This window comes from Calypte anna, chromosome 21, assembly GCF_003957555.1.
Source record: "Calypte anna isolate BGI_N300 chromosome 21, bCalAnn1_v1.p, whole genome shotgun sequence".
Lineage (NCBI taxonomy): Eukaryota > Metazoa > Chordata > Aves > Apodiformes > Trochilidae > Calypte > Calypte anna.
This window is the reverse complement of record NC_044266.1, coordinates 5,314,480-5,342,443: the sequence shown is the minus strand read 5'-3', so window position 1 is coordinate 5,342,443 and position 27,964 is coordinate 5,314,480. Positions and strand designations below refer to the sequence as shown.

Below are 27,964 nucleotides of genomic sequence, written 5' to 3'. Positions count from 1 at the left end.
TCTTGATCTCAGGGGCTGCTGAAGATTTTGGTTGTGGGGGGCCATGCAGGTCCCCCTGTTTCTTCCCTCACACTGCTGACTACTTCTCTTTCCTTTGAGGCTGGCCCTTACCTGCACTCCAAAGTGCATCAAAGCTGTGGGCAGTGCCCTGGCCAGGAGAGCTGGGGGTCTGGTGGTCACCTCACCTGCTGTCCCCAAACTGGGACCCGCTGTGTGTCATCTCAGTGGGAACCCAATACTTGTCCCCTGAGGGACCCAGCACCATCTCCCCTCATCCTCTTTCATCATCTTGCTGGGCTGAGAAGGATTCAACACCACCTCCTCTCACTGAGTTATCAGGGATGCGATGCCATCTCCCTCCTCACCATGCCCCTGCTGTCTCCCTTCACCCCAGCACCATCCCCTCGTGTCCCCTCACTCCAGCAGTGGCCACACCGGGTCAGGAGGGACCCACTGCCACCTCCCCTCACCAGACATTACAGTGCCCCACGCCATCTTCCGTCACATCCCCTCACCAAGCCCAGGGCCATGAGAAACCCACTGCCATCTCTCCTCATGTCCCCTCTCTGTCCCCATCATCATCTCCCCTCATATTCCCCTCATGTCCCATGACTGTCCCCACCATCATCTCCCCTCATGTACCGTTCATGTCCCCTCACTGTCCCCACCATCTCCCCTCCTTTCCTCATGTCCCTTCACTGTCCCCACCGCCATCTCCCCTCATGTCCCCTCTCTGTCCCCATCATCTCCCCTCATGTCCCCTCTGTCCCCATCATCTCCTCTCATGTTCCCACTGCCATCTCCCCTCATGTCCCCTCTCTGTCCCCACCATTCTCTCCCCTCACATCCCTTATCGAGCCCAGCGCACGGAGGGATCCGCTGCCGCCTCCCTTCACGTCCCCCGACACGTTCCGGGAGCACCCAACGCCTGCCCGGAGCCTCCCGGGCGCCATTTGGGGCGGAGCGGTCCCGGCTGCCGTTCCCTCCCTCCCGCCTGACCTCAGATCCTGGCGGAGTGCGGTGTCCGTCACGAGTGCGGCTCAGCCCCGCTCCGCTCCCTTCTCCCCGCGGGGCCCCGTTCGCCTCCGCGCCCGACGCGGGGGGCCCCGGCGCGGCCATGGCGCGCTGAGCGGCGGTGGAAGCGGCCACCCCGGGGCCGGGCCGGGCCGGGGCCGGGCCGGGGCAGCCGGCAGGACGGAGCCGGCGGGCGGCGGGCGGCGGGGCGGCGAGCGGGCCCGGCGGGCGGGCCGGCACTCGGCCTCCGCCGGGCGAGCGCGGCGACGGGCGGCGGCAGCGGCGAAAGCGGCGGGCGGAGGGGCCATGGAGCCGGCGGAGGTGAAGGACCGCATCCTGGAGAACATCTCCCTCTCCGTTAAGAAGGTGGGTGACGGGGGACTGGGGAGGCCTTAGGTGATATGCCCCCCCCCCCCCCCCGACTCTGAGAGGGGTGTGGAGCTGGGACCCCCCGTCTGCTGGGGGTGTATGGCTGGGGACAGCCCTGGGGACCCCTTGTGCTGGGGTTGTGAGCTTGGGGACAGCCCTGGAGACCATCGTCTGCAGAGTGTGGGCCAGGGGACATCCCTGGGACGGCCTTGGGGACCCCCTGTGCTGGCATTGTGGGCCTGGGGGCTACCTCTGCCAGGGGAGCAGCTCTGGGGACCCCTGGGGCACAAGCCATCACCAGAGATGTGAGGCTGAGGAATGGTCCCTAGGGACACAGCCCACCTCTCATGGTAGAAGACACCCCAGATAGTCTTTGGGACAGAGATGTGGGGTCAAGGACACCCTTCCAGAGACATAAGACATCTTTAGGGAGTCCTTCTGTGTGGGTTTGGGGACTCCCTGGCCCACCCTACCAAAGGGACATAGCCACAGTCATCTCCAGGAACCTTCATCTCTGGTGGTTGGGATATACTGGGGTTCCCACTTTTCAAAGGGTTTCTTTCTCCTGTGGACAGGACTGGGGGGTCCTGGGGAGATTCATTTTCCCAGATCTGTTCAGTGGGGGGATCTGGATGAGTCCAGAATGAAACCCTCTTTCCAGAGGTCCTCCCTCCGGCTGTGCACCATGGCTTGGCTGTGCCCTAGTCTGAGCCCTCAAAATGAAGGCTCTGAAGGCTTGTCCCTTCATGTCTCATCTCTCACCTTGTCCTTCTCCTTGCCCCTCCGCATCTCCTGCTGGTGAGAGCCTTTCTTAAACACTGTCCCTTTGGTGGGCAGCATCTCCATGCTGGCAGGAAGGGGGCCAGGATGCTGGAGCCTGTTTGGGGTGGTGACAGGAGGGACATGCTGGAAGTTTTGGGTTGGGCCACGTGTCCTGCCTGGTCCACATGTGAGGTTCAGGCACCTCTGAGAGAAAACACAGGCTCTGTCTGAGAAGAGGAAGGGAGTCTTCTTTGTTTTCATCCCAAACTTGGGAAAGGAGGCTTTCTGGACTTGTGGATGTATCTCCAGTTGTTAGGTCTCTGCTGCCTTTTGGAATAGTTTTCCTGTGGTCTGCAGTGTGTTTTGATACAGTTTCATCCATGGAAATTTGTATTCCAAAGAGCATCACAAGTGAATTCCCAGCTCTATTTAAGGAATGGACGGCCTGACACTGCCACTGGGACAGAGGATGGATGTGCAAACCTCCCTCAACCTTTCTCATTTCCTCCATGGGAGACTCTGCCCTCTGGTCTCTCACATTTCTGTCCTCTAAAAAATTAAGGGTAACCTTTTATTTACCTGGAGGTCAATGGATGTTGAGCCTGCTCCAAGTTCTGTTGCAGTGCTCTGCAGCACTACTGCCTCAGTTTCCCTATGTGTATCAGGATGTGTGACCTTCCCACACAGGATTCATTGGACAGTATTTATTTGCATTCAGAAAATCCTTGGGGATCCCTGCAGGAAATGCTATAAAATCACCATGATGGTTATTTTAGATACATGTATATATTTATATATATATCATACTTGAAGTGGACTCATCAACTACAGCTCTGCCACCACACCTCTGCCTAGACCTGCCTCAGTCTCTGCCAGCTCCTGTCTTGGCCCAACTGTGAAGAAGAAGGATTTTGGAATTTTTCATTGCTTCCCCTTTTGCTTTCCCTGGTCAGTTTAGGAAGCTCAGGAAAATGTAGGAACCTACATGAGACTTCAGGGTGACATATTTATTTATACCATCCCAGAGAAACCAAATTCAACCACATGGCCAAAGGCACACCCCTGCTTTCTACCCCCAAGATGCTGTTCTCTGTCCTCAGGGATGTTGCTCCTCTTCAGCTACAGAGCCACTCATTTTTCCCAACATTTCCCTGACTGACTTCAGCCCTCAAGTCCCTGGTACTTCTTTTTTTTTTATCTATGTGAGTGGGAAGAGTAAGGGGGTAGGTTAAGGGAGCAGGTACACCCTTCCCACGCCCTGGGAAATCCTGTTCTTGGTTCATCCATCTCTCCCTACTTCTGGGTCCATCTTGAGTAACTCCTCATCACTGAGATTGTGTCATGAGTGTGGAGGAGTTTTTGGAGCATCTCACCTCTGATTTCAAAAGCTTCCAAGCTGTGTAGGTTGCTCACTCCTTACTTTTGCAGGTTTGAGTTGTAGAGCAGAGGGTCTGGATGTGTTTGTGGCGATGTCCATGCCTCCCCATGCCACTTTTTGGCCAGATCATGACAGGTTTTCTTAGCTTCAGGCCTGAAGAGGAGTTTGGGGACTCTCAGCAATCTGTGGGCTGCATTATTTGAGAAGACAGCAGGACTGAACCCCACCTCAACACTGGGTAAACTGGGACCAACCTACACAGAAGGTTGAGCTGCATAGTTACCCTGTCAGGTTTTGAGTAGGAGCAGCAGAAAAAAAAATGCCTTATTTTCATTGAATGGCCCAGAGAATCCTCTCCTGCAGCTTGTCAGCTTCCCTCTGCCTCTGATGGGGAAGACAACAAGCAGCAGCACAGCCCTGGGCAGGGCTCTGTGCCACAGAGACCTGTGGTTGTGACTTTATTGGGGTGTGACTTCAGTTTCTCCAGGGTGCTTCTGAATTTCAGGAGTTGGGGGGTCAGAGCCCAAGCAAGTGAATAAATTCTGTGCAAAGCAACAGCAAAAAAAAGGGCTTGAGTTCCAAGCCTCAGAGAACAGGACTGTTTCTTATTTTCTTAGAAAGAAATTGAGGGATGGAGCACAGCTGGAAAAGGCAGGGATACAAACCTGCTTGGAGAGAGTAATTATAAACCTGTGGGTTTCTCTGTGTGATACCCAAGTGCCAGAGCTGGACTGTTCACATCTTTCACCTTATCTCAGAGATCAGCTGCAGCTTTGCCAGTGCCTGCAGAGGTTTGAGATCAGACCTCAGCTGCAGAGAGAGAGAGAGAGCCCTGAGATAGATACCAAATAAACTGTTCTCTGCAGCTGGAGAGGTGTCAGGGAGCTTCAGGAGATGTTGGGAGAGCTCAGCAGTAGTCAGTTGGGTCCCTGCTTCAATTCCAGCAAAGATCCAAGGGAACTGTGAGCGTGGTGTTGATTTCCCATCTACAGCTTGTCCTCTGTGTCCTCACTGGGAGATAGAAATGAATTCAGAGGGTAATGCCCCCTGTTCTGATTACATGGATACTGGGATGCTATGGAGCTTGTTGCTTCTGTCTCGTGGCAGTTTCTTTTCCCCTTTCCCTGCCTGTGACAAGGTGGTGAAAATGCAAAGTCCTTCAGCAGTGCTCACTGTTGGCAATTCCAGGAGCTAAACATAAAGTCATGAAGAGGTCAGAATCTAAGAGTTTGGGGCTCTTCTCTGTTTTTCAGAGTTTCCCACTGGCTTTGAAGGACACACATTCCCATGAACCCTGGAACAGCTGATCCTTGGTGCATGCCAATCAGGTGGAGCTGTGTTTTTTGCTGATGTTGCAGGAGTTCTTGCCAAAAGCTCTGACTCTGCTCTGTTGATGCATAACTTTGGGGAAGGCTTCCACTTCCCTCGTAGTGAATTGGTGCTAGTGCCTGTTCTGCTTGTCTCTAGATCAGATTTTCAGCCCTGTACCACTGAAATGCCCCAAACTCCTTGAGCTTTGCCTTGTGTCTCTGCGTTTTTTTTTCTGCACAGCAAGAGAGGGAAGGTTTGGGGATGGTTGAGTAACCATGTCCTGGAGAGGAGCAGGTGGCTCTGGAGTGGAGCATCCCTCCTGAGTGCATGTAGGGAATATGCTCATCTCTGGCTGGGTGGATCTGTTTAGCCCAGCAGCCATGACACAGGTTGATTTCTTTCCAAGTTCCTAATGCTGCATCCTGGTCTGCTGGGGATCTGAGGGTCGTTGTCTGCAATGGGATTGGATTCTGTGGGTGCCTAAACTGATGTTGTCTCTTTATACCCAAAGGAGATGTTTCTGAAAACCAGCTCTGCATCTTCTGGTGGACAAGGCTATGACACCCTTTGGGGAAGAAAAAAAAAAAAATCTCTGCTTGTTCTCCTACCACTAATGTGAAGCATTTAGCCAGGAGAGCAGGAGGTTTTGGAGGCTGAGCTTTGGCAGTGGGTTTTGTAGAAGCAGCTGGAGCAATGCCTCTCAGCCTCTCCACCTCTGATTGCACAATTTCAGTGGCTCTTGAGTGATTTCAGCTTTTCCCACTTCTGATATCCTGGCCCAGGAGGAGAAACTGAAATAACTGTGGGCCAGAGGGCTTGGTTGGTGGGGAGAGATTCAAAGCCAGTGTGTTAGTAAGCAGCAGGTCTCTGGAAGAGCAGTGCCCTTAGCAAGACTTGCAGGGCCCAGGCACCCTGCATTTACTTGTTGTGGTGTGTTTGGAAGCTTTTTCTAAGAAATACTGAATCTGATCACGTATGAAACCTCCAAAGCATCCTGCTAGATCTGAAGTTTCAGGGCTTTGTGTTCTAACACCCCTGCCTTGAAATTCAGCCTGCTTTTATGGGTGGTGTGGACAACCAGGAGTTTTCCAGGTAAATTAGTTCATCCTGCTCTTGATTCATTTGCCATCAAATGTCTGCACTCCCCTGAGCAGGGATGACAGTGCCTGATTGCTTATCTGTCCCCTTACATGCTTGTCCTGTCCCTTCCCATTGCCTCTTCCCTTGGGATTGAGCTGCTTTCTCCTGCATGGGACAAGGTCAGTCCTGCCACCTTTTTTTGGTACTCCCTGGAATTCCAAGCTTGCTCCTGAGGTTGCTCAACTCCAGCTGCAGCCCCAGGCTTGAGTGCCAAGACTCAGGCTGGCTTTGAAATCAGCATTTTTTAAATCATGATGTCAGAGAAGCTTTGCAGGAAAACACACGGGTTTGCTTTGGCTGCAGAGAGGTTTCCTGGCTCTGCAGGCTGGGGGTTAAGGTGCCACCATCCTTGTCCAGTTGTGCAGCATGGTGGAAAAGCAGGTGCTGGGAAGGGTTTTGTGTCTAGCAAAGGGTTGGCATCTCCAGCTGCCTGCCTGGATGGCTCATGGAATACTGCCCTCAAAGCCACTTACTTCACAGCTTGGAGAAGGCCTTCCCAGCCTCTGGGGAAGGTGTTGAGAGGAACAGAGGCAGAAAAAAGGCTGCTGCAGTTTCTGTTGGGTTTTGGCTGTCAGTGAGCTGGTTCATGGCACTGCTTTTGTTTTGTGTCCCTGCAGCTGAGGGGAACCCCTCACACAGTCCCTGTGCTGGGGGTGGGGAGCAGGATTCCCAGTGCCTCTTGCCTTTCCCATGCTGGAGGAATGTAAAGGCTGTTTGCTTTTCTTCTGCTGTGTTTGTCCTGCCAGGGAAGTACCAAGCAGAATAAAGGAAATTATCTTCGGGTTAGAAAGCTGCTACTGAAACATCTGCAGGACAGATTTATGGAGGGGAGATGGAAACTCAGCTGGGATGTGGCCAGCCAGGAGACTGAGTTTCAGTATTTCAATAAGGTGGTAGAAACACTGGGGAGGTTTCAGAGGAGTACCACAAGAATTACTGCATTTGGAGAATGGACTTGCCTGCCCCATTGGTTTTTTGGCATCTCTTGCAACACAGGAGCTCTGCAAATGAGCCTGGAGAGCTTCACACTCATTGAGGACTGATGCAATTAGGAGGCTAAGGTAATTGTGCAAGGAATATCCTTTCACATGTGTGCCAGAATGGGGTGTGGTGTGTCACTGCAGGGAAAAATCAGCTCATGATGGATTTAATTGCTGCTTATCAACCTTCTCATCCTCCATGGGGATGAGCTACCATTGTTTGGGGTGCAAATCCTGTGTTCCCTCCATGCAAACCAGGTCTTTGGTCACATCATTTTTAGTTTTTTTTTTCTGCTTTCTTCTCAAGTGTATCTAAGCCAGCCTGGAGGGTTTGGACTTTTGTAACCAGTTCAGTGAAGCAGTTTTGTCCCACCCTGTCACAACACCGGTGCTGGGTGAGCAGTGGGGATGCCTTCTGCATGCCAGCAGCTCTTATTTTTGGCCACAGGAATGTCTATAAATAACCCTGGGTCAGAGCTCAAGGCATTCACCATGCCCTCCATGAGTCCTCCAACCCTTCTGGTTTTGCAGTGTGGAGGAGACAAGGGGAAAAGCATCTCCATGGAAGACCCAGAGCTGACCAATGTCATATTCAGTTCCTGATTTTTAACCAGATCCCTTGTTTTTTTCCTGGTTTTCCCCAGCTCACAGCCCAGGTATGTCAGGGAGCTGCTTTGTGGACGCTTCATAAAGTTTGGTCACCACCTCCCAGACAGGTCTGTCTGTCACACTGTCATTAGAGAGAGGTTTGTTTCAAAGTATTAATTTGTGTTTCATAGCCATTTACAGGAGAGAAAGAAACACACCATATAAAAGCCATTTTCAGGTCAGTGCCACATCACTTCTGCCTGTGCTGGCACCACCCATGGTCTGTGCCTCTGCCCTAAGATGTCTGTGGTCATAATTCCTACAGATTCTCAGCTAGGTGGATCTTGGAGCAGTGGGACTTTGGGAAGCAATGCAGCTGCCTTTTGTTTGGGAAAAGCAGTCTCATCTTTCTTCTCCTCAGCCTTCTTCCCAAGCCCAAAATTCCTCCCCATCAGCTTTTGCAACTCACAGCTTTTTGCCACCCTTGCCATAGGGATGACTCCACCCAGGAGATCCTGAGGCTTGTTCTGTCTTGTGTCTGCTTTGGTGGCTCAGTGGAGATTCTCCTGGCTGATCCCTTTTTGGGGTTTGTGCTCCATGGAGCCGTGCACATCCTTTTGCTCCAGGCTCAGAGAGATGCTGGAAATGGCACCCTCTGTTGCTGCAGCCACCATCCAGGGAATCTGGTGGCACATCTTTGTTCCTGCAGGAAGGAACGAGCCCTTGGTGACCAACAGCTCCTAAAATGTCACATGGAGCATCCAAACCTGCAACTGCTGAGGGTGCATTTCCCACTCACAGGGCCCCACGTGCACAGGGCTGGTGTGACCCCGTGACTCTCAGCAAAGCACAGTCACACCAGCTGGTCCTCTGGCTCCTGAGCTTGCTGAAGGACAGATTTGAGCCTTTTGGGGTAGGATTGCTCTGGACATTGCTGTAGGGCTGAGTTTTCCTGCTGTCTCCCCAGAAAGGGAAGGCAGTGCAGGGGTAGCTGCAGGGCAGGAGGCTGCATTCATCCTGCAGAGCAGCTGCAACTTGGCACCAAACAGAAAAGCTCCCTTTGTGGGAGGCAGATTTGGCTTTTCTAGGGGGGAGAAATCTGTTTTTCAGAAGTTTGCTGGTGCTTTTTGATGTTTGGAGATGTTGAGATGAGACAACCACTGCTTGCTGGCAGTTTGCATCCCCTGATGACAGGAGCAGGCTGGGGGTAGTGACAGAGGGGGTTGGGAGCTGTGAAGTGGCCACAGGAAGGACTGTGACAAAGACCTACATTATTTATGGGGAAGGAAAGAAAGAAAAAAGGGGAAATGCTTCTATTTGCTCATCTCTTTTGCTGCCCATTCTCAGAGTCTCTCTGTCATGGGGATTTCCTCCAGTCAGCAGCACAGGCAGGCTCCAAGATGACCTCCCCAAGCTGTGTGTGCAGAGCTGGCTGGGTGGCTCCTTGGTTTTCATGGTAAGCTAAAGTAGGGCCAGGTTATTTTTATTTTCCCCTAGCTGTCTCCTCCAGCTGCATTTCCTCAAGCCAGCACAGAGCCTGCAGAAATACCCAGGCCAAAACCCTTCCTCCAAGGGTACCCTAGCTCTCTGCAGAGGCAACAACCTGGATGGGACCAGCTGGGAATTTCTGCCTTCAGATCCTGGCTCACATCCCATACTGCAGGGATTTTGCTTCCTGCTTCATTTTCTCCAGATTGGGATATTTTAGTGAGATCCAGGCAGCTCTAGGAGAGCATCCCCAATGGCTCCAACTATTCATCCCCTGAGGGATGCAGCCCTAAATTATGACTTTGTTTCTTCTAGTGTCCTTGCAGCAGCTTAAAACCCTGGCTGCAAGTACCTCCTGAAATAGTTCTTGAATAGTGTGATTTTAGGGCATTCTTCTCCCTGTTTGGGTCTGGGTTGCCTATTAATAGCTAGAATCTTCTGCCTCAGCTTCCTCCCCAAAATGGGTAAGAGCTCCTGTAGTGAAACTCTTCGGGTCTCACCTGAATGTTTTGGAAATGTTCTGAGCATTGCTGGTGGCTCTGCAAACAAAACATTTGTGTGTGTTTCCTTCCCAAGAGGATTTACCTTCAGGAACAGAGGGGACAGGGACAGGCTGAGCTGTGTGATCAGAGGAGGGAATTTTGGCCACAATGATTCCAGCTCAGCAGCCTGTTCCCACTTAAGGGCTGGGACCAGCTCCTTGCAGGAACATGCCTGGCTCTCCCATCTTACCTAAGAGCTCCAGAGAGTCAAGGTCCTCAAGCCTGGAGGGTGTTGGAGCTGGCTGGATTCATATTTTTAAGAGTGTTGTTGGGAATGGTTCCCCAGGGAGTGCACTCTGTCCCCTTGATAACTTTTACATCACGACTGGATGGGTTTTCTGAAGGAGCCTCTCAGACTGCAGTAATAATTCAGGAGGAGAAACTCATTTCTGGGGAGAGGTCAGACTCAATAAGCACTTTACTGTCAACTTTTTGGGTTGTTTTTTTGGTGTTTTTTTTTTTTTAAATCTCCTCTCTACTCGGTGAGGCAATATTTGGTCACCAAAATAGCATAGGTCTGGGTGATGTGTTGTGGTTCAGCTGAGCTGTGCTCACTTGCCACCAGCCAGAACAAATAAATGTGTCCTGAAGAGCCAGGACTCCATCCCAGGTGGGAAATCCCCCTGCCCAAACGTTGAGGATGTGTGAGATGGGGACCTAAACAGCCCTGTAAGCTGCAGGGGCAGGAGGCTGGTGGGCAACTGGGAAGGGTTGTAGGATTTGGGTGTAAGGGATTTCCAGCAGGTTTTGCAGAAGCAAAAAAGGAATTCAGGCTGCCTTGAGCCTCTGAGGGCTGTTGCCAGCAGAGCACAGAGCTGGTGCTGACTGCAGAGCAAACTTTGTGGCTGCAAATGGGTTAACTGAGGCTGAGTGAAGCTGCCCTGAGCTTTGAGAAATTGGCAGCAACGTGAAGTCCAGGACTGGGGATTAATTCAGCTGCTTTTGTCATGTCTGCACGTGCCTCCATCCATATCTGTGCTGCCCTCCAAGGCCCTGCTGCTCTGCAGCCTGTGCCAGCCTGTGCTGGAAAGCTCTCAGCTGCCTGGCAGCAATGCTCAGAAGCAGCACCAGGGTCACCCAAGCCACCCTGGACCAGAAAACCTCTCTCTCTTCCCAGGATGCTGAAACCCTGCTGAGATTCTGCACAAATTTAGCACAGAGCACGCCCCCAGGACTCAGAGCATCCTTAATGCCTGGAAGCAACATCCCCAACCTGCATTTCCCACAGCAAGATGGGAAGATCGAGGAGGGGACCTGGTCCCATGGCAGAGACAGAAAGAGAGCCCAGAGTTTGGAGATATTTCTGTTCCAAAGGGCTCTGTGATGGCTGCAGTGCTGCAGAGGGACCCCCAGAACCTCCTTCCTGAGAAGGAGGGGGCTGTGCAACCCAACCCAACCACTCCCCAAACAGGGAAGTTGGTTGTGCAGCCACGGCCACGCTGCTGGTGTGTCTGCAGCATGGACCAGGCTGTGTGGGTGAGGTTCTCCTATGAGTTTACTGCCTTAAACCCAAGTGTTAACACCCTGTAAGGAACCTGCATTAAGGTTTAGCAAGCTGAGAGACTTCAAAAAAACCTGAAAAACTGTTAACTGCTGGGTTTGAGTGTGTTGGTATCACCAGCTGCCTCCCTGGGGGGGTGTAGAATGGGGTTTCAGCTCTCCCATCTCTTCTTTTTGCAGCTGCAGAGCTACTTTGCTGCCTGTGAAGATGAGACTCCAGCAATCAGAAACCACGACAAGGTCCTGCAGAGGCTCTGTGAACATCTGGACCATGCTCTGCTCTATGGGTAAGCATGGAGCTGCTGGGCTGCCTCACCTCTCCTGTAACCTCAGCACCAGCAAATCAGCTGGGCAGGAATTGGGATGGAGACAAGGAAGCCCTTTGCTGAACTTTCCTCTGTCTGCTCTTTTTCCAGCCTGCAAGACCTTTCCTCAGGCTACTGGGTGCTGGTGGTTCACTTCACCCGCCGGGAAGCCATCAAACAGATTGAGGTGCTTCAGCACGTGGCCACCAACCTGGGACGCAGTGAGTGTCCCCTGCCCCAGCTCAGAGGGCAAAAACCCCACTTTGGGAATGGCTGGGTGCATGTTCCAGGGACTGAGGAGAGCCAGCACAGAATCACAGAATGTTAGGGGTTGGAAAGGACCTGGAATCTGGCTTATCTTGACCGCAGAGGTGGGAGTCCTGGCTCTAGAAGTAATTGCACCAGCTCTCAAGATCAGGTGTTGGGTCGGAGATGTAGCCCTCCTCCTGCTGCTGTGGAACCAGAAGGATCTGCTGGGTTGTGCCCTCAGGAAGGGTTTCTGGCAGATGGGAGGCATCACGTCTCTCACCCCAAACCTCTGATGGTTTTTTCCCAATGCTGCTTCTCCTCTGCTGTCAGTTTGTAGCAGATGTTTGGGACCACTGAGGCTGCTTTTGAGACCAGAGACCTCCTCTCTGCCTGATTATCCCAACACCCTCCACCTCCCAGGCCCTGTACTGGTGAGAGCAGAGCTGAGCACAGGCTCCACCATCACCTCTCTCTGCACTAGAGTTTGTGAAATATCTCAGATTGCACCTGGGCTGATTCAGAGTGATTCTCCCTCTGTCTCTCCTGTCTCCTGGGCTTCCATCAGGGCTTCCATCTCCCTGGAGAAGACACAGTTGTGTGTCTGCTTCTCAGCCAGCTACCATGCCAGTCTCTGATTCTTATTCCCACTCCAAATCACAGATCTGACCCTTCCTCTCCCCCTGACATTTCCCCCCCAGGAATTTCCCCAGCAGTTGGTTGCTTTCCTGAAACGATCCAAATGCAAATGAATGATCTGATGTGTTTTTAATTGATTTGTGATCATTTCCAGGCTTGCTTTGCTTCTTGAGAATTTCTCCACAGATAAATCTCTTTGCTGCTTCCTTTTCAGGCCGGGCATGGCTGTACTTAGCCCTCAATGAAAACTCCTTGGAGAGCTACTTGAGGTTGTTTCAGGAGAACCTGAGCCTGCTGCACAAGTACTATGTCAAGTGAGTATTCCCAGATTGTTCTTTTTTGGACACTGGTTGGCATCACTTCTTATTGGAAGAAACCCCTCATTTTTCCAGTGGGGAACAAGCTGTTGATGAGGGTCTTTGGGTTTTGCATGATTAAATTCAAGTTCTTAGATGTGGACACACTGTCCTATGTAAGTAGGCTTGTATGCATCTCTCAACTTTTACTCCTTTTACTCCCAGTCCTAGATGTAGCCTTTATTTTCTTCCACATTTTCCAGGAAGCTGCTGAGCTCCAGGGACCCAGCTCTGGTGGACACCTGGAATCTGGCTGTAGCTTGGTTTGGAGATAGTGGGTGGTGGATGCCCACCTACTCAAAGCCACATCTATGTGCTCTTAAGCTCTTCCATTGCTCTTGGGAGGCCACCAGCAGGCACACAGCTCTGGGGCTCTTTATAGTGTGTGGTGGAGACACCCTAAGAAAACAGAAGGGCACTTATAGCTAGAAGGGTTGGACCAGATGATCCTTCAGGTCCTTTCCAACCTGACATTCTGTGATTCTGTTTCTTCTGTTTCCCATGTCTCTAAAGCTCTTCTGTTTCATCCTTGCTGCAGGAATGCCCTGGTTTGCAGTCATGATCATCTGACCTTGTTCCTAACCCTGGTGTCTGGCCTGGAGTTCATCCGCTTTGACTTGGATCTGGTGAGTGTTCCATCTCTTTCTCTGGACTCTGGGAGAGCAGGAATGTGGGGCAGGGTGTACCTTCCTGTTGGCCTTCAGCTGGAAACATGCAGCTGCCCCTTTTAGCAAAGGCTCTGGGCTGGGGCCTTTGGAGATCCACCTACAAGGTTTGTTCCTCCTGCTCAGTTATTCCTCTGTATGGTTCAGAGGAGGAGCAAGGCAGGTGTGGGGCAGATTGATGGGGATAAAGGAGCTTGTGGGGCAGATTGATGGGGATAAAGGAGCTGAGCTCTCCCAGCATGGTCTGAAATGCTGGTGTCCCTCCAGGTGAACACACAAAGCCACTGGCTCTGAGGGACAGCAGCAATGCTCAGTCAGAGGACATTGAAGGCCAGCCCCATTGTTTGGGCTGGGCTGTGATAACTCAGCCCCTGCTCTCCTCTCTGTAGGATGCTCCTTACCTGGACCTGGCCCCATACATGCCAGATTACTACAAACCCCAGTACCTGCTGGACTTTGAGGACCGTCTGCCCAGCTCAGTGCATGGTTCTGACAGCCTCTCCCTCAACTCCTTCAACTCAGTCACCTCCACCAACCTGGAATGGGATGACAGTGCCATTGCTCCCTCCAGTGAAGGTCAGTGTTTTCTGGGAGATGTCCAGGGCTGTGTTGTGTTCCCTTCAGTTGGGCTACTGGATTGGAGGAGACACCAAATGAGGTGGTTAATGATGGGCTGGAAGAAACCAAAGTGAGGAACCCACCAGTTAGGCTCCCAGCCTCTCCTGTCTTGCCTTGGGAAGTGTTGGGGTTTAGCTGGGGACAGCCCCTTTGCCTCAGACCAGGACAGAAAGACTTCCCGTGCTGTTCACCTCAAGCCACCTTTCCATCCTGGGGAGAGTCATCAAGCAAGAACTGGAGAAATCTCCCCATGGAGTAGAAGCTGTGCTCATGTCTGAACATGCCTTTGGGCTCAGTTACCCAGGACTGCTCAGGACCTTTTTGAACTGTGTATTTTGCAGCCCCGAGACTCAAAAATGCTGAAGATGTTGGGGAATTATTTCCAAATTCTTTTCTCCATGTCTGCAGTCTGAGACAAAGGCCAGCAATGCTCAGAAATGTTTTTCTCTCTCTTTGTGTATCTTAACTCGAGCAGCCTGACAAGTTGTCATCAGAGAGGGCTGGGTGATGTTCCTGCTGAACTGAGAAGATCTGTGCCATTTGCCTGCCCCCTGAGTCCTCCTCAGGCTGGAGGAGGGAGAGCTAATGCTGCATGAAGGGAGCTCTGCTGCTGCTCCTCCTGGTGCAAAATACCTTGGCCCTCTTCCTTTTTTGATGTCAGCTGGAACAAGGGGAGCTCAGGGCATTCTGGAATGGCTGTGCCATTAATTGACTGGAGTGAATTCAGGACTGAGTCTGTATCAGGGGAGGTTCCCTCTGAGACAGGGGTCTGCTCGTTGCCTTTTCTGTGCAAGGCAGAAGTTGCAGACATCAAAGATGCTGAGAAGGAGCAGCCTTGGGTGCAGATGTGGGGATGGGCACTGACAATGTTTTAGCAAAGGCTGAACTCACTCATGGCACCTGCACTTGTGCTGCAAGTGGGAGAGGGTTTGCTGCTGGTGACTTGTTTGTGCCAAACCTGCATCCAGGTAAGGTGGGGGCAGCACGAGGAGCAGTCAGTGTCACAGGAGGAAGCTCCTCTGTCCCCAGAGCTTTGGGATAAGCAGCTGTTTCAATGTGTGCTGCCCCCCCTGAGCCTGTGTTCCTCTTCCCCCCTCAGCAGAACACCTCTTGGTGCCAGCACATCTCCCACCCCTCCCTGCTGATTGGGCCAGGGGGGTCACTTGGGTTTGGCTGCAGCCTCCAGCCCAGCTGGTGGATAGAAGCTTCATGCTCAAGAGAAGAGTGGCTTAGAGCAGAGACCCAGGACATATTGGAGCTAGAGTTTGGGTTTAGCATCATCACAAGCTATACCATGTGTCCAGACAGTGGTTGTGAGCTGTGCCTCAGTTTCCCCATGCACAAAGGGATCTGGTACTGGTGCAGGCAGGTCCCCTGATGTGGAACCAGGGTGGGAGAGGTATTGGGGTCCAGGAGTGGCATTGCCACTGCTTCTCTGGTGTGGAGGGATTTAACTTCAGTAACTGTTTCATTGCTCATCAGTTCAGCAGGAGCATCTCTCCACCTGGGGGATGCAAGTGGAGCTGGGGATTTCAGGATCCCCATTTGTTCCCTTTAGTCAGACCCCAGGCTTTGCAAACATTAACAAATGCAAACATTTGTCATCACATTATCTGTCTGTGGGAGGTGTGAGGTGGGGAAACTGAGGCACCGAGTGATCAGATGGCTTCCCAGAGGGGATCCCTGATTGTCACCCCAGCCCTGGATGACACCAACCATTTTTCTGGTTTAGCTTCCCAGCAGCTCACATAGCAGGACCTTCATCCTTCACTTGTTCCACTGTGGCTCCCACAACACAAACATCCAGCAGGAGCACCCCTTGGTGCAGCTGCTTTCCATTTGCATCCCTGTTCCCTGGCTGTTTCCTCATGTGTTTCAGATACTGGTGGAATATTTTGTTTTGTTTCTCTCCTGTCCCTCCCTGTATCCCCTTCATGTTCTCCCCTTCCCTCCCCCTTACCCCTCCCTCCCCACTACTTGTATTTCTAATCCTGAGTTTTATCCCTCGTTTTTGTAGATTATGATTTTGGAGATGTCTTTCCAGCAATGCAGACCATGCCCAGCAGAGACTGGGAAGGTGGGACATACTCATCTCTTACAACATTTTGGTTTTCTCTCTGCATTGCTGCCACCTGAAGCTTGCTGCATGCTTCCCTTTTCATTTCATTAACCCACCACATCTTGATGGAATTTGAGAGAGGCAGAAAATTCTGGAAAAGATCCCCTGAGGTGGGAATGTTGTGTGTCTCACCTCTGAGACCACGGGCAAAGCTTTTCCCCAAATCCTGGTGTACACAGGAACACTCACCTGGCTCTACACCCTGCACCAGGGGGATGTTTTCCTGCTTCTGACAGTGCCTCAGTGTCTTCCAGATTTGTCTGGCCCAACCTTCAGCTTAGCAGATGTAAGGCTGGAGTTTCAGATCTGGTTCTGTGTTGATAAATGTGCCTTTGTACCAGGTGACAAAAGAAGAGCTGCAAAATCACCCCAAAGCTGGCAGGTGGGGATCAGCAGCCATCCAGAATGAGTGTGGGGACCCTGCCAGCCAAATGTAGATTTCCTCTTTGGGGTAAAGCACACAGGGTGACACCTTCACTGATGATCTGAAAGCCCTGGGAAACAGGCAAATTAATTGTGCTTTCTTTAATTTTGGGTCTTTTGCAGGGGACAGTTGGAGAGGTTTTGTTTTCCTTGGACCCTGCTCTCCTGTGACAAAACATCTCTTGTGAACCCACAGCATCCAGCATGTGGCTGTGCTCAGTTTGGGTCATTGCACTTCTGGTTTTTGTTTTGTTTTTTATTTTACCACTTTTAAAAACAACTTGTTAGATGTGTCTGGCCCTTATGGTCAGAAGCACGTGCCCATTTTAGAGGAAGTTCTTGTCCTTCCTCCCCTTGCAGTCCCTGTGCACATCATGGGAGTAGGAGACTTCTCTGCTTTACCCCCAGAGGAAAGACACCCACACTGTCTCCTTTGCAGCTAAAAAAAGCTGGATGGAGCCTTGGGTCTGAATTTTCTTGGCTGATACCACGTGAATATTTGGGGAAATTCTGCCTGAATTCCATGTGGATTGCTCTTGGGCTCTAACATGCTCCCTCTCATCTTTTTTCTTACCCCACTCGTAGAGATGGTTTAATGTGTCCCAAAAGCTTGAGTGTACACCTAGAGGGTACAGACCACCTTTCCAAACCCAACACCCAGCAATCTGTGGGTGTTGGGTGCAGGCTGGGAGGAACCAAGGGATGCTGAGGGCAGATCCCTCCTGGTCTGGGGACCTGCACAGCTCCTGTGTGCAGCTCCTGGTTGCCAGGTGGTGCTGGTGTGATCTGCTGGGTTATGGTGCTGAGCAAACCTTGGCCATAGCAACATTTCCATCTCTAAATCCCTTGCAGGTTGGTTGCTGATGCATTCCTTGCTGTTTGGACACAGAGCAAGAGGTTTAGGGAGTTTTGGGGCAGTTCCCCATTTTCAGCAAATGCAGTTTGGGGTAAAATTCTGTATTTTGGACAGAGATTGTTTTGTCGCAGCAGAACCAGCAAGGTTTCAGCAAGAGACACAGGGTTCATTTTGGTGATGCAGGCTTAGAAGCCTGGGGCTGAAATAGGTGTTAAAGGTTTTATTTTCTCATCAATGTAGACATAGAAGTTCTGCCCAATTTTCTTCCCACCATGGAGTTCACACCCTCCATGCTGCAGGCATTTCAGCAGGAGCAAAGCAGAGTTTTGAAGTCAGCTGTCAAAAAATTGCTTTTATTAGATTTTCTCATTATTTTTTTTTATAATAGGTTTTGTTTTCCTACTCAAAACCTGCAGCTCTGAATCAGTCTGGTGGTGAAGAGATCTCCCTGCCTAGCAAGGGGTCTCTAGCTGGCTTTGGGGCTGAAGGGTGCTGGGGAGGAGCAGGGCATGAGGAACCTTCCTTTAACCTTGACTTTGTGGATGGGGAAACTCCAAGCATGACTCCTCCAGCCCTTCCCTGCTCCTTTTCCCTCTGAAGACTAACAAGCTGGTTGTGCTACCACCTATCTATGCAGCCTTCTGTCTTCAGCCCCTGGTGTATGCCATGTCCTCCCCCCCTCCACCACACTTCCAGCCCCTGTGTGTATCTCCTGCAAGGAGGGAAGAGCAATCAGCTCAGTTTCTGCCCTCCCAGCCCAACAAGCATCTTCCTAAGACCCCTTTGCAGGGAGGAAGCAGCAGTTTGGGGCAGCAGCCTCATATCTTGCTGTCATCTCAGCTCAAGACCCCTCAAGTTCCTTCCCAGGGATGCTGTCTCTGCTTAACACAGCTCCTGGGTGGCCAGGCTGTTATTTCTGTCTAGATCACAGCAGGTGCAAGGTGCAGAGTGGTGCTGGGTCCTGCCTTGGCCTCTCTCTCCCTCCTCTGCAGCAGTCTCAGAGCTAATCAGGCTCTGCTGGTGCCTGGGATGGTGTCACTGCCATCAAGATGGTGACCACGTAGTGCCCCGAGCCCCCGAGTGCACAGCTTTGCTTGATTTCCCCTTGCTCCAGGCACCCGAGCTGGTGTTCACCCCACTCTTCCCTTCTCTCTCTTTGCAGATGGAGACCTCACAGACACACTCAGCTGCCCACACTCCACCACCTCGGAGGCCAATGGCACCAAAGCCTCTGTGAAGAGCCCCACGCAGCGCTACAACCCCTTCAACGAGGAGAAGGCTGATGCAGCATCCTCCACTGACACCACACCAGTGCACACAGCTTCCCAGGAGAAAGCAGAAGCCACTCCTGAAGGGACAGACCAGTCCGAGAGCTGCACGGAGCTGGAGGTCATCAGGTAAGGAAAGAGCTGCCTGGCCTGGAAATGTGTCCCTGAGTGGCATTTGTCACCAGAGGGTGATGATGTGCCCAGCAGAGATGGCATCTGTGGTGTAGCCTTCACACAGCCATAAGAAAAGGGGTTTGTACCTCCAGACACCAACTGATGCTCTGTAGGTGTCCACAGAGCTGGTCCTTGGGTCTCTAGAGCTACAGGCTGGCTCCACATAAACCCCTTTGCTGAGAGGAAGCCATGAGCTTTTATTTGAAGCTTTCTCCAGCTGGTGGCAGGTTTGCAGCAACCCTGAATCTCAGATCTTCTCTCCCATCCTTCCTCTTGTTTGTTGAACCAGCTGTGGCTAAACCTGTTGAGGGAGATGCCTCCACAGACCTGCTGGCCTGTGTCTGACTCTTGCAGAGCAGATCCCCAGGGGTCCCTCAGAGCCCTTAAACCCAGACAAAGATCAAGGCTCTGTCTGCTCACCCCAAGGGATGGGGACACCCCAGAACCAGCCCAGCAAGCCTGTTCCTACACCCTGTTTTTCCTGGGAGGAGCAGAGGAGTTGGGTTACATCCTGCCCAGCTCTCCAGTAGACAAAGAGGAAGGGGAGCACCATGATCCCTTCCCAAACCAGAGTGACCTGGCAGCAGTTTGGGTGTCATGGGAGGCCTGGACACTTCCAGAGCTCCACATCCTGGTGTGCTGGAGTGGGCTCCAACCTGCATCTCCCTATTCCAGCAGCACATGGCACTCCCACCTCCTCCTGAAACCTTCTCCCTTCCCAGCATCTTGCTGTCACACAGGGGTTTCTTCTAACTCAGCTTTAGCTCCTCATGCATTTATTGTGTGCCCCTTTGCTGTCTCCATGCCTTTTTTTTGGTTTTGATAGTTAGGCAACTGTCCATACCATGTGTTTTTCTTCTTTTTTTCCTTGTGAGGGCTGGCACAGAGATGAGAGCTCTGCGTGGCTGCACATTAAAAGATATTTTTTGACAGAATTTCCCCACCAGGTCAAATGGCAGAAGGAGGTTGTTGGGAAAGGGTGGGACCCCTCTGTAAGCAGGCAGAGACAAGTGACTGCTCTCTCACCACACAGGTTAGCCAAGAAGAAGAAAACAGGCAAGAAGAAGAAAGCCAAGCCCGAGGAGCCAGTGAACACCCCTGGGCCTGCAGTGCCTGAGAGCCACCAGGCCAGCGGTGACAGCGGTGTCAACGGGCTGAGTGACAAAGAGGAGCCACAGGGTGGTCCCCCAGCCCCGGGCAGCGGGCAGGAGGAGGGTGGGGAAGGTTCTGCCCTGGGCCAGCTGGCTTTGCGCATCCCCGAGATGAAGGACACGTCCATGGGGAGCCTGGGGCAGCCTCTCAGCAAGGTGGTGGAGAGGCTGAACGGGCAGCTGGACCCCGGGGGCTGGGTTGCCCCCCTGGAGCCCCCCGGGCAGTCCTTTCGGACTGGCACGCCAGGGGACACCCCGGATGGATCCTCCTCTGGCGACTTTAGTGAGGGGATTTCAGCCCCCATGGACTTCTACCGCTTTACCGTCGAGAGTCCAAACGCTGCTGCATCAGGTGGTGGCCACCATGACCCTCCAGGGCCTGGCCAATCGTCACATGTTTCTGGTAGCCCTGAGGCTCCTGAAGAAAAAGAAAGCGGAGAGGGAGAAGCAGTTGAGGCAGTAAAGGAGTCTGAAGGGACCAGTGATGGACCTCAAACTGGCCAGACAGAAATTCCTGAGCCCCAGGCTCTCCACGAGCCAAAGAAGGAGCAGCCCAGCCCTTCCCCAAGCAGTGCTGAGGACTCTGGTGTGGAGGAAGGGCAGGGCAGCCCTTCAGAGCTGACCCATCCCTCTGAGTTCAGGTGAGGCTGCTTTGCTCAGGGAGAGCATCATCCAAACCATCTTGAGCTCGAGCTGCCACTTTTCCCCTTGTCCTTGGTTGGGGGGGAGGAAAGCCCATCCTTTTCTGGGATGAAGTTGATGCATGAAATCAGGAGGTTTTGAGGGGCCAACAGGTGCCCAAATCATGGACAAGATCAGTAAAAGAGACTGAGCCCCTGGCCCAGGTTTCCCAGAGAAGCTGTGGCTGCCCCATCCCTGGCAGTGCTGAAGGTTGGATGGGGCTTGGAGCACCCTTGGGCTGGTGGGAGGTGTCCCTGACCATGGCAGGGGTGGCACTGGGGGGGATTTAAGGTCCTTCCCAACCCAAACCAGTCTGTGATTCTACAAGATCGCCCTTCCTGAACCCACCCAGCCAAACATTTGTGTCCACCCTCTCCTGTCTCTCTCTCCAGGGTGGATAACAACCACCTCCTCCTGCTGATGATCCACGTCTTTCGGGAGAATGAGGAACAGTTGTTCAGGGTAAGGTGGTTGCAATTGCTCTGCAGAGCCCAGCCCTGTGCCTGCCCGGGCTCAAAGCTCTTCTATCTCCACACAGATGATCAGAATGAGCACTGGGCACATGGAGGGGAACCTGCAGCTCATCTATGTCCTGCTGACTGATTGCTATGTCTACCTGATCCGCAAAGGTATCCCATCCCCACAGCCTCTGCTCAGCTGCAGGGTCTGAGGCTTGCTTCATCCCTGCCTTGTCACAGAATCATAGACTCATGGTTGGAAACGACTTTCAGGATCACCGAGTCCAACCATCAGTCCTGCACCACATTAACCACTAAATCATCTCCTGAAGCACCACATCTACCTGCTTTTTGAACACCCCCAGGGATGGTGACTCCACCACCTCCCTGAACAACAGTGTTCCAATGATTCACCACTCTTTCAGTGAAGAAATTTTTTCTAATATCCAATCTGAACCTCCCCTGGTGCAACATGAACCCATTACCTCTTGTCCTGGCACTGGTCACTGGGGAGAAGAGGCCAAGAGCCACCTCACTCCAGCCACTTTTCAGAGAGCTGGAGAGGGCAATAAAGTCTCCCCTCAGCCTCTTCCACAGCTCCCTCAGCCTCTCCTCATAAGACCTGTTCTCCATACATAGGACACTGTAGCTTAGTGCCTTTCCTGCCAGTGCCCTCCTGTCCTCTGGAGTGGTGGCAGTCTAGGTAGGGACCTCAGGTTGATTTGTCCCCTTAGAGACCCCGGGACATGTTTTGGTTTGATGCTCAGTGGCTTTGCAGCAGCTCAGCTCCAGGCAGTGCTGGGCTCCTCTTCCCCCTTCACAAAGAACTGTTCAGGTTGGAAAAGACTTTGAAGCTAATCTTGTGCAGCTGACGTGGCTCTTTCTGTCCAGGGGCAGCAGAGAAGCCGTACATGGTGGAGGAGGCCGTGTCCTACAATGAGCTGGACTACATTTCGGTGAGCACAGCACAGCCTGGGTCGGGTCAGCCCTTTGAGGGGAGCAGGAGGAGAGCTGGGGGGGTCACTCCAGCCACAGGGGTGTTGGGAGCATCCTACCAGGGTGTTTCTGTCCACAGGGAGTGTGTTGGCCAGTGTATCTTTTGAGACTGGGGGATACAAAGGTGACCCCCCTCAAACACCACCCCTTGCTTGCTCGTATCTCCACCCGGGCAGCAGAGTGACCTTCTCTCCCTTGGGGCCAGAAGCCAGGTTCAGCCCCTGCTTCACTTCCCCATGTCCCTCTCCTGGCTTCCCTAACCAGTCCCATGTGGCACAGGTTGGGTTGGATCAGCAGACAGTGACCGTGGTGTGCACCAACCGGAGGAAGCAGTTCCTGCTGGACACAGCGGACGCGGCTCTCACCGAGTAAGTGGTGAACCCTGATGTGTTCCTCCCGGGGTGTGGGACCTCTAGTTGGTACCTTGGTGTCCCCAGTGTGACTTGGAGAACACAAGAGACTCTGGTGACAGCCCTCCTGTGGTGAAGTCCTGCCACCAGTGGGGCTTTGGGGCTTGGTTTGGTGCCACCAGCTAAACCCTGGGCATGGGTAAGCCCAGAGAGTCCTCCTGGGCCATCCCCTCACCTCAGGCTGGCAGCCTCAGGGCTCTGAGCCACATGGACTCCATGTCCTTTGTGTCACTTGAGATGAGTAGGGACAAAGTCTTGAGTTTCAAGGCTTGCCCCAGGTGTGTTGTCAGCCCAAGGAGGTGACCTTATTAGGGCCCAGATGGTCACACTGACATCTGTGTTGGGATGGGTGTCCATCTCCCTGTCTCACCTGGCTCCTTCCTGGAGCTCAGGCTTTGCAGCCCCCATTGCCTTTGGTCTCTGGGTTGATTTTGAGGCCCTTTGGTGTGGAAGACCAGAGGCCCACGTTGAAGGGAAGGCATCTGAGCTCATGAAGGAGATGAGAAGCTGCCCTGGCCTCATCAGAGGCATCTGTCTCCCTCTCAGGTTCTTCCTGGTCTCCTTGAAGTCAGCCATGATCAAAGGGTGCCGGGAGCCTCCATACCCCAGTATCCTCACAGATGCCACCATGGAGAAGCTGGCACTTGCCAAGTTTGTGGCCCAGGAGTCCAAGTGCGAGGTGAGTCTGAATATTGTGACCATCACTACACAGGGTGGAGGCTCAAGGAAAACTCCCTCCCTTTGACTTCTCCACCTGATTCTCACAGGCCTGTGACGTGGTTGTGCGTTTCTATGGCCTCGTTCACTGGGAAGACCCCATGGATGAGGCACTGGGACCCACCAGCAATAGCTACACCTCAGCTGAAAACACTGTCACCAAGGATGGCATCCTGCACTACAAGGCAGGGACCTCCTACCTGGGCAAGGAGCAATGGAAGACCTGCTTTGTGGTGCTTAGGTGGGCACCAGGGCTGTGGGTTGGGACTGGGGCTTGTTGGAGCAGCTGCTGGGACTGGTTTGATACCCAGGAGCTCCTTGGGTGATGGAGAGGACCCATCTTGTCACTTGAGAGGACAACCACTAGTTGTGGCTGCCCAGCAGCAGGAGCATAAGCTCAGAGGGTGGTGGGCTGGGGCAGGAGTGTCTGTGGGACCCAGGCAGAGGTGGTGACTCCACCCTGCCTGGAGTCAAGGTGACTCCAGCCTCCACTTCTCTCATCTTCCCAAACGGCAGCAATGGGATCTTGTACCAGTACCCAGACCGCACGGACGTCACCCCTCTGCTCTCCATCAACATGGGGTAAGTGGTGGGTGGGATTTGGCACCCAGACTCAGTGGGGAGTGGGAGCTCCTTGGGATGTTCAGGGAGGTGTTTCAGGGCAGTCCATGATCCAGCCCATGCTGCAGGGATTCCCTGTGTGCTCCTGGCTTCGTGCTGATGCCCAGTTACTTTGGCTCTGGTGCAGGGAGCTGGAGATGGGCTGGTTTCCTCCTAGTTTTTGCACACCAGGCCCACCCTTTGAGGGGGCATTGGTCCCTGAAGGGCTGATGTACCCCCCCTAGAGCCAAGCTAGGTGATCACAACCCCCCCATGTTCAGCTCCAGCTCCACCACTCTGTGCAGAGGTGGAGGCGGCCACAGGGGATGTCACAGATGGGAAGTGAGTGTTTGGCGGGGGAAGGAGTGACACACAGCACAGGGTGGGGACAGATTTCAGGCTAGGGCTGTCCCATTTATCCTGCTGATCTCCCCCCTCTCTCCCAGGGGTGAGCAGTGTGGGGGATGCCGGCGCTCCAACACCACCGACCGGCCCCACTCCTTCCAGGTGATCCTGACGGATCGGCCCTCCCTGGAGCTGAGTGCTGAGAACGAGGAGGAGATGGCTGACTGGATGCAGTACTTGTGCCAGGCTGTCTCCAAAGGGGTGAGCATGGGTGTATCGACCCCCTCCTTCTCCTGGAGCCCCCTTGGGGCACAGAGCTGCTGATGGGAGCAGGGGTGTCTGGCAGGGATGGAGAAGGTGGTTTTCTCCCCAGCTCAGGACTTCCTTACAAGGCATCCCAAGGAGGTTTGGCCTTCTTCGTGCTAGATTTCATGGAATCATAGAATGGTTTGGGTTGGAAGGGACCTTAAAGATCACCTAGTTCCACCCCCTGCCATGGCCAGCCCAGGTTGCTCCAAGCCCATCCAGCCTGGCCTTAGACACTGCCAGGGATGGGGCAGCCACAGCTTCCCTGAGCTACCTGTTCCAACCACTCTCACAGGAAATAATTTCTTCCCAATATCCTGCCTCAATCTCCCCTCTCCAAGTTTTAACCCATTTCCCTTGTCCTCTCCCTACCCACCATGTCCAAAGCCCTCCCCCAGCTTTCTTGTAGCCCCTTCAGATATTGGAAGGTTGCTCTGAGCTCACCTGGGAGCCTCCTCTTCTCCAGGCTGAACAACCCCAATCCCTCAGCCTGTCTAGGGTTTGGAATATCCCTTCTCGGCTGAGGAAAACTGTTATAACCTGGGCTATTTTAACCACCCCCCTCCCCACCCGGTGCAGGTGATCCCCCAGGGTGTTGCCCCCACACCTTGTGTCCCGTGCTGCCTCGTGCTGACAGACCAGAAGGTTTTCACCTGCCATGAGGACTGCCAGACAAGCTTCTTCCGCTCGCTGGGCACTGCGGAGCTGACGGACGTCACCGCCATCTCCACCGAGGCCAGCAAGGAGTACTGTATCCTGGTGAGCCTGATGCTGATGAACCAGCTGGACTAGGGTTGGGTGAGGACCAGGCTGGTAAAACCCGGCCTCTCTCTTGGTGTTTAGGAGTTTGCTCAGGACCGTAAGCAGTTCCTGCCCCCTTGGGTCCTCTACTTTAGTTGCACTACAGAACTGGAGAGGTTCCTCTCGGCGCTGAACTCCACATGGAGGAACATCTACCAGGTGAGTGTTCCAGGCTCCTCAAACCCTTTCTCTGGCAGGGAAGGGTGAACGAGGCTGGCAACATCCTGGGAAGGAGGGGGTGGATTTTTACCTGTAGAGAGAACACAGCTTTCTCATGAAGGGCAGGAGAGCCACAGAGCTCTTCCATATAACCATGGGATGTGGGATTCAGAGCCTGAGTGCCCTGGCGTGCAGGTCATGAGAATCCTGGAATGTCAGCTTGGAAGGGACCTCAAGGATCATCTGGTCCAATCCATCTAATATTATTATTTATCTGAGATGTCTCATCAAGCTGAGAGTTCAGAATTTCTTAAGTGGGGGAATCCACCACTTCCCCTGGAAGACCATTCCTTATGGTGAAAAATTTTCCTCTTGTATCCAATGGGAATCTCCCCAGGAGCAACTCGTGCCCATTGCCCCTTGTTTTCTCCATGGGACTCCTTGTCCATAGAGAGTCTCTGTAGCCCCCCCTTTCAGTTCTGAACATGGTCATGAGGTCTCCAAGCATCAAGGGCAGGTGAGGGGAGCAAGGAGGAACCTGGTCCAGCCCTGTCCCCCTCCCTCACCCATGACACGGGTGCCTTTTCCATTTGTTTTTGAGGTGGTTTTACAACACGGGGTTGAAGCAGCTGTCGTGTGTGTGTGTGTGTGTGTGTGTGTCCCTGACAGCCCCACACGTGTGTTTCAGGTTGATCTCCTGCACAAGGCCATTCTGGATGCTGCTGTCAAGAAGAAGTGTGAGGATGCTCAGAGCCTCATCAACAGCGCCTGGCAGCGCAGCGACAGCCTCTGCCGCGGGCGAGCAGAGCGGGACCCCTGGTGTTAACCCTGGCTGGGGGGAAGGGCAGCTGACAGGGACCCATTTTGGGAGAGCAGGGACACACCTGGATCCGGGCTGTCCCCGCAGCCAACTTGGACCCCCCGGAGCCCTCCTGCCACTGCTTGGTCCTCACCAGCAGCATCGCCTGCGGGCCTGGACCCCCTGTCCTGTCCCCACCACGCTCTCCAGCAGGCTGGGGACATCCAGCACGTTTTGGGGAGCAACCGGACGCTTCAGCGGGCTGGAGGCGAGGCTGAGCCCACACCCCCCTCAGCCAATGGGCAAAAGAAATTTGCCTTTTCACAGAATAATATCCCACGAGGAATGAGGGGGAGAGGGGGAACCACCCACCCCCGTGGCGGTGTGGAGCTGGAGTGAGGAGTTGTTCATTTTTAGAACAGGGTAGAGGCGTGGAGGTGGCGGGAGGGGAACACTGGATCGTTACCCTGCATGTTTCCTCCTTGCTAACACAATCACCAGGTACGGCGACGTTTCGCCTCCTCCTTCTCCTGGCATCTCCCAATGCTGGGGAGGTCACACCTGGGGCCCTCCAGACATCACAAAACCACTCCCCAGCCCCTCACTGAGATTTGAGGGTAAGGAAGTAAGAAGCGGGGCCAGAAATTTGGCCTTGAGCAACCGAGTGTGGTTTTAGGAGATGTCAGAAGGCAGCTTTGAGGTTTGGACGCTGGCCCCACGTGTAGGGGGAGAGAAGAGCTGGAGTCTGATGTTGTTCAGGTGTCCTATGGGATGCTGTCACACAGCTGCCACCAAACGTGTCCCCATCTTCTCAGCTTGCTGCATCCCAGGCTAGCAAGGACCCGTTGCCATTTGCCCTCCACAGCAAGCCCTTTGGGGGCACAACCCCAGCTTTTAATTAATAATAATCCAGAGACCTTCTCATGTAATATAAATTCACGGGGCCTTTTTCTGGGGGGGGGAGCAAACATGACTGAATGTATATGTATATACATCTACTTCCTTCTCCCTTCCCTGAATAAAAACTCCTGGGTAACTCAGATTTGGCCCTACAACTGCCTCAGGCTGGAATTCCCAGGTTGGGGGGTTCAGCCAGGGCTGTTCAGCCAGGGCTTTGCTTTGGGGCAGGGAGAGGGAGATGTTTTGGCCAGAGAGTATAGGACATGGTCCCCCCTGACGTGCCCCCCCCCACCTCTCACAGCATTAACCTCACTTATCCCTGGATCTGGGAGAGATTCCCAGTCTAGACAAAGACTAAACAGCCTGAACTTCCCTGGTAACCCTTCCTCCTCTTTTGTGATTGAAAGAGGAGAGGGATAAAGCAGCTCTTTGGGGGGGGGAGGAGGCTTTAGGGGTGTCCCACCACTCACAGTAATAACTAAGGCAGCCGTGGGTATGAATACAGGTGCTGTGGGGTTACTACAGAGCCCTATATATACATATATGAATATATATACATATATAAATAGATATCTAAGACTCCATGGGGGGGGGAGGGGGAGCACACACACAACACAGTGATCTCCCATTTTTGCTAATTTCAGCTCCAAAATTCCAAAAGTCTGGCTCTGGCTCCCCAGTGTAGAGTGACCCCTGAAAACTCCTGCTGGCTCTCACGCTGCCACAGAACCCTACCCACAGCACCACCCACAACCGAGCTGTGGGTTTTACTTTAGTGCCTAAAACCTCAAACGTTTGTTCTCTTGGTCTCCCCCTTCGGAACTTTTGTCCTGGGAATCTCAAAGCATTTGGACTATCTGGAGAGGAGCGGGTGGGGTGTGAGTAGGAGGGGGTGAGATC

At 53.1% G+C, this 27,964-nt stretch overlaps 1 protein-coding gene across 3 annotated transcripts; it reads left to right on the top strand.

Annotated features, from left to right (window-relative positions):
* The first annotated feature begins 1,276 nt into the window (after positions 1–1,276).
* On the top strand, positions 1,277–27,216 carry PLEKHM2 (pleckstrin homology and RUN domain containing M2). 3 transcript variants are annotated; one of them, XM_030463541.1, is made up of 20 exons: positions 1,277–1,380; positions 11,253–11,359; positions 11,489–11,598; positions 12,477–12,576; positions 13,157–13,244; positions 13,673–13,859; positions 15,919–15,978; positions 18,462–18,696; positions 19,775–20,533; positions 20,966–21,035; positions 21,112–21,202; positions 21,923–21,987; positions 22,307–22,395; positions 22,984–23,116; positions 23,205–23,395; positions 23,671–23,736; positions 24,201–24,360; positions 24,985–25,164; positions 25,249–25,365; positions 26,054–27,216. In XM_030463541.1, exons 1-20 carry the CDS (start codon positions 1,321–1,323, stop codon positions 26,189–26,191), a joined length of 3,006 nt encoding a protein of 1,001 aa, XP_030319401.1. In that variant the 5' UTR covers positions 1,277–1,320; the 3' UTR covers positions 26,192–27,216. The 3 variants fall into 3 exon arrangements, with proteins under 3 accessions (XP_030319401.1, XP_030319402.1, XP_030319403.1); XM_030463542.1 differs by lacking the exon at positions 15,919–15,978 and having other exon boundaries at positions 26,054–27,206; XM_030463543.1 differs by lacking the exons at positions 1,277–1,380; positions 11,253–11,359; positions 11,489–11,598; positions 15,919–15,978 and adding an exon at positions 11,984–12,057 and having other exon boundaries at positions 26,054–27,206.
* Positions 27,217–27,964: the final 748 nt, after the last annotated feature.

What these genes read in the sequence shown, in the direction of transcription:
- PLEKHM2 (XM_030463541.1), top strand. Translation starts at nt 1,321, where the DNA reads ATGGAGCCGGCGGAGGTGAAGGACCGCATCCTGGAGAACATCTCCCTC. An exon ending in TGTCTACCTGATCCGCAAAG is followed by an intron (nt 21,203 to 21,922) that starts GTATCCCATCCC and finishes CTTTCTGTCCAG; the next exon opens with GGGCAGCAGAGAAGCCGTAC. An exon ending in GCAAGGAGTACTGTATCCTG is followed by an intron (nt 25,165 to 25,248) that starts GTGAGCCTGATG and finishes CTTGGTGTTTAG; the next exon opens with GAGTTTGCTCAGGACCGTAA.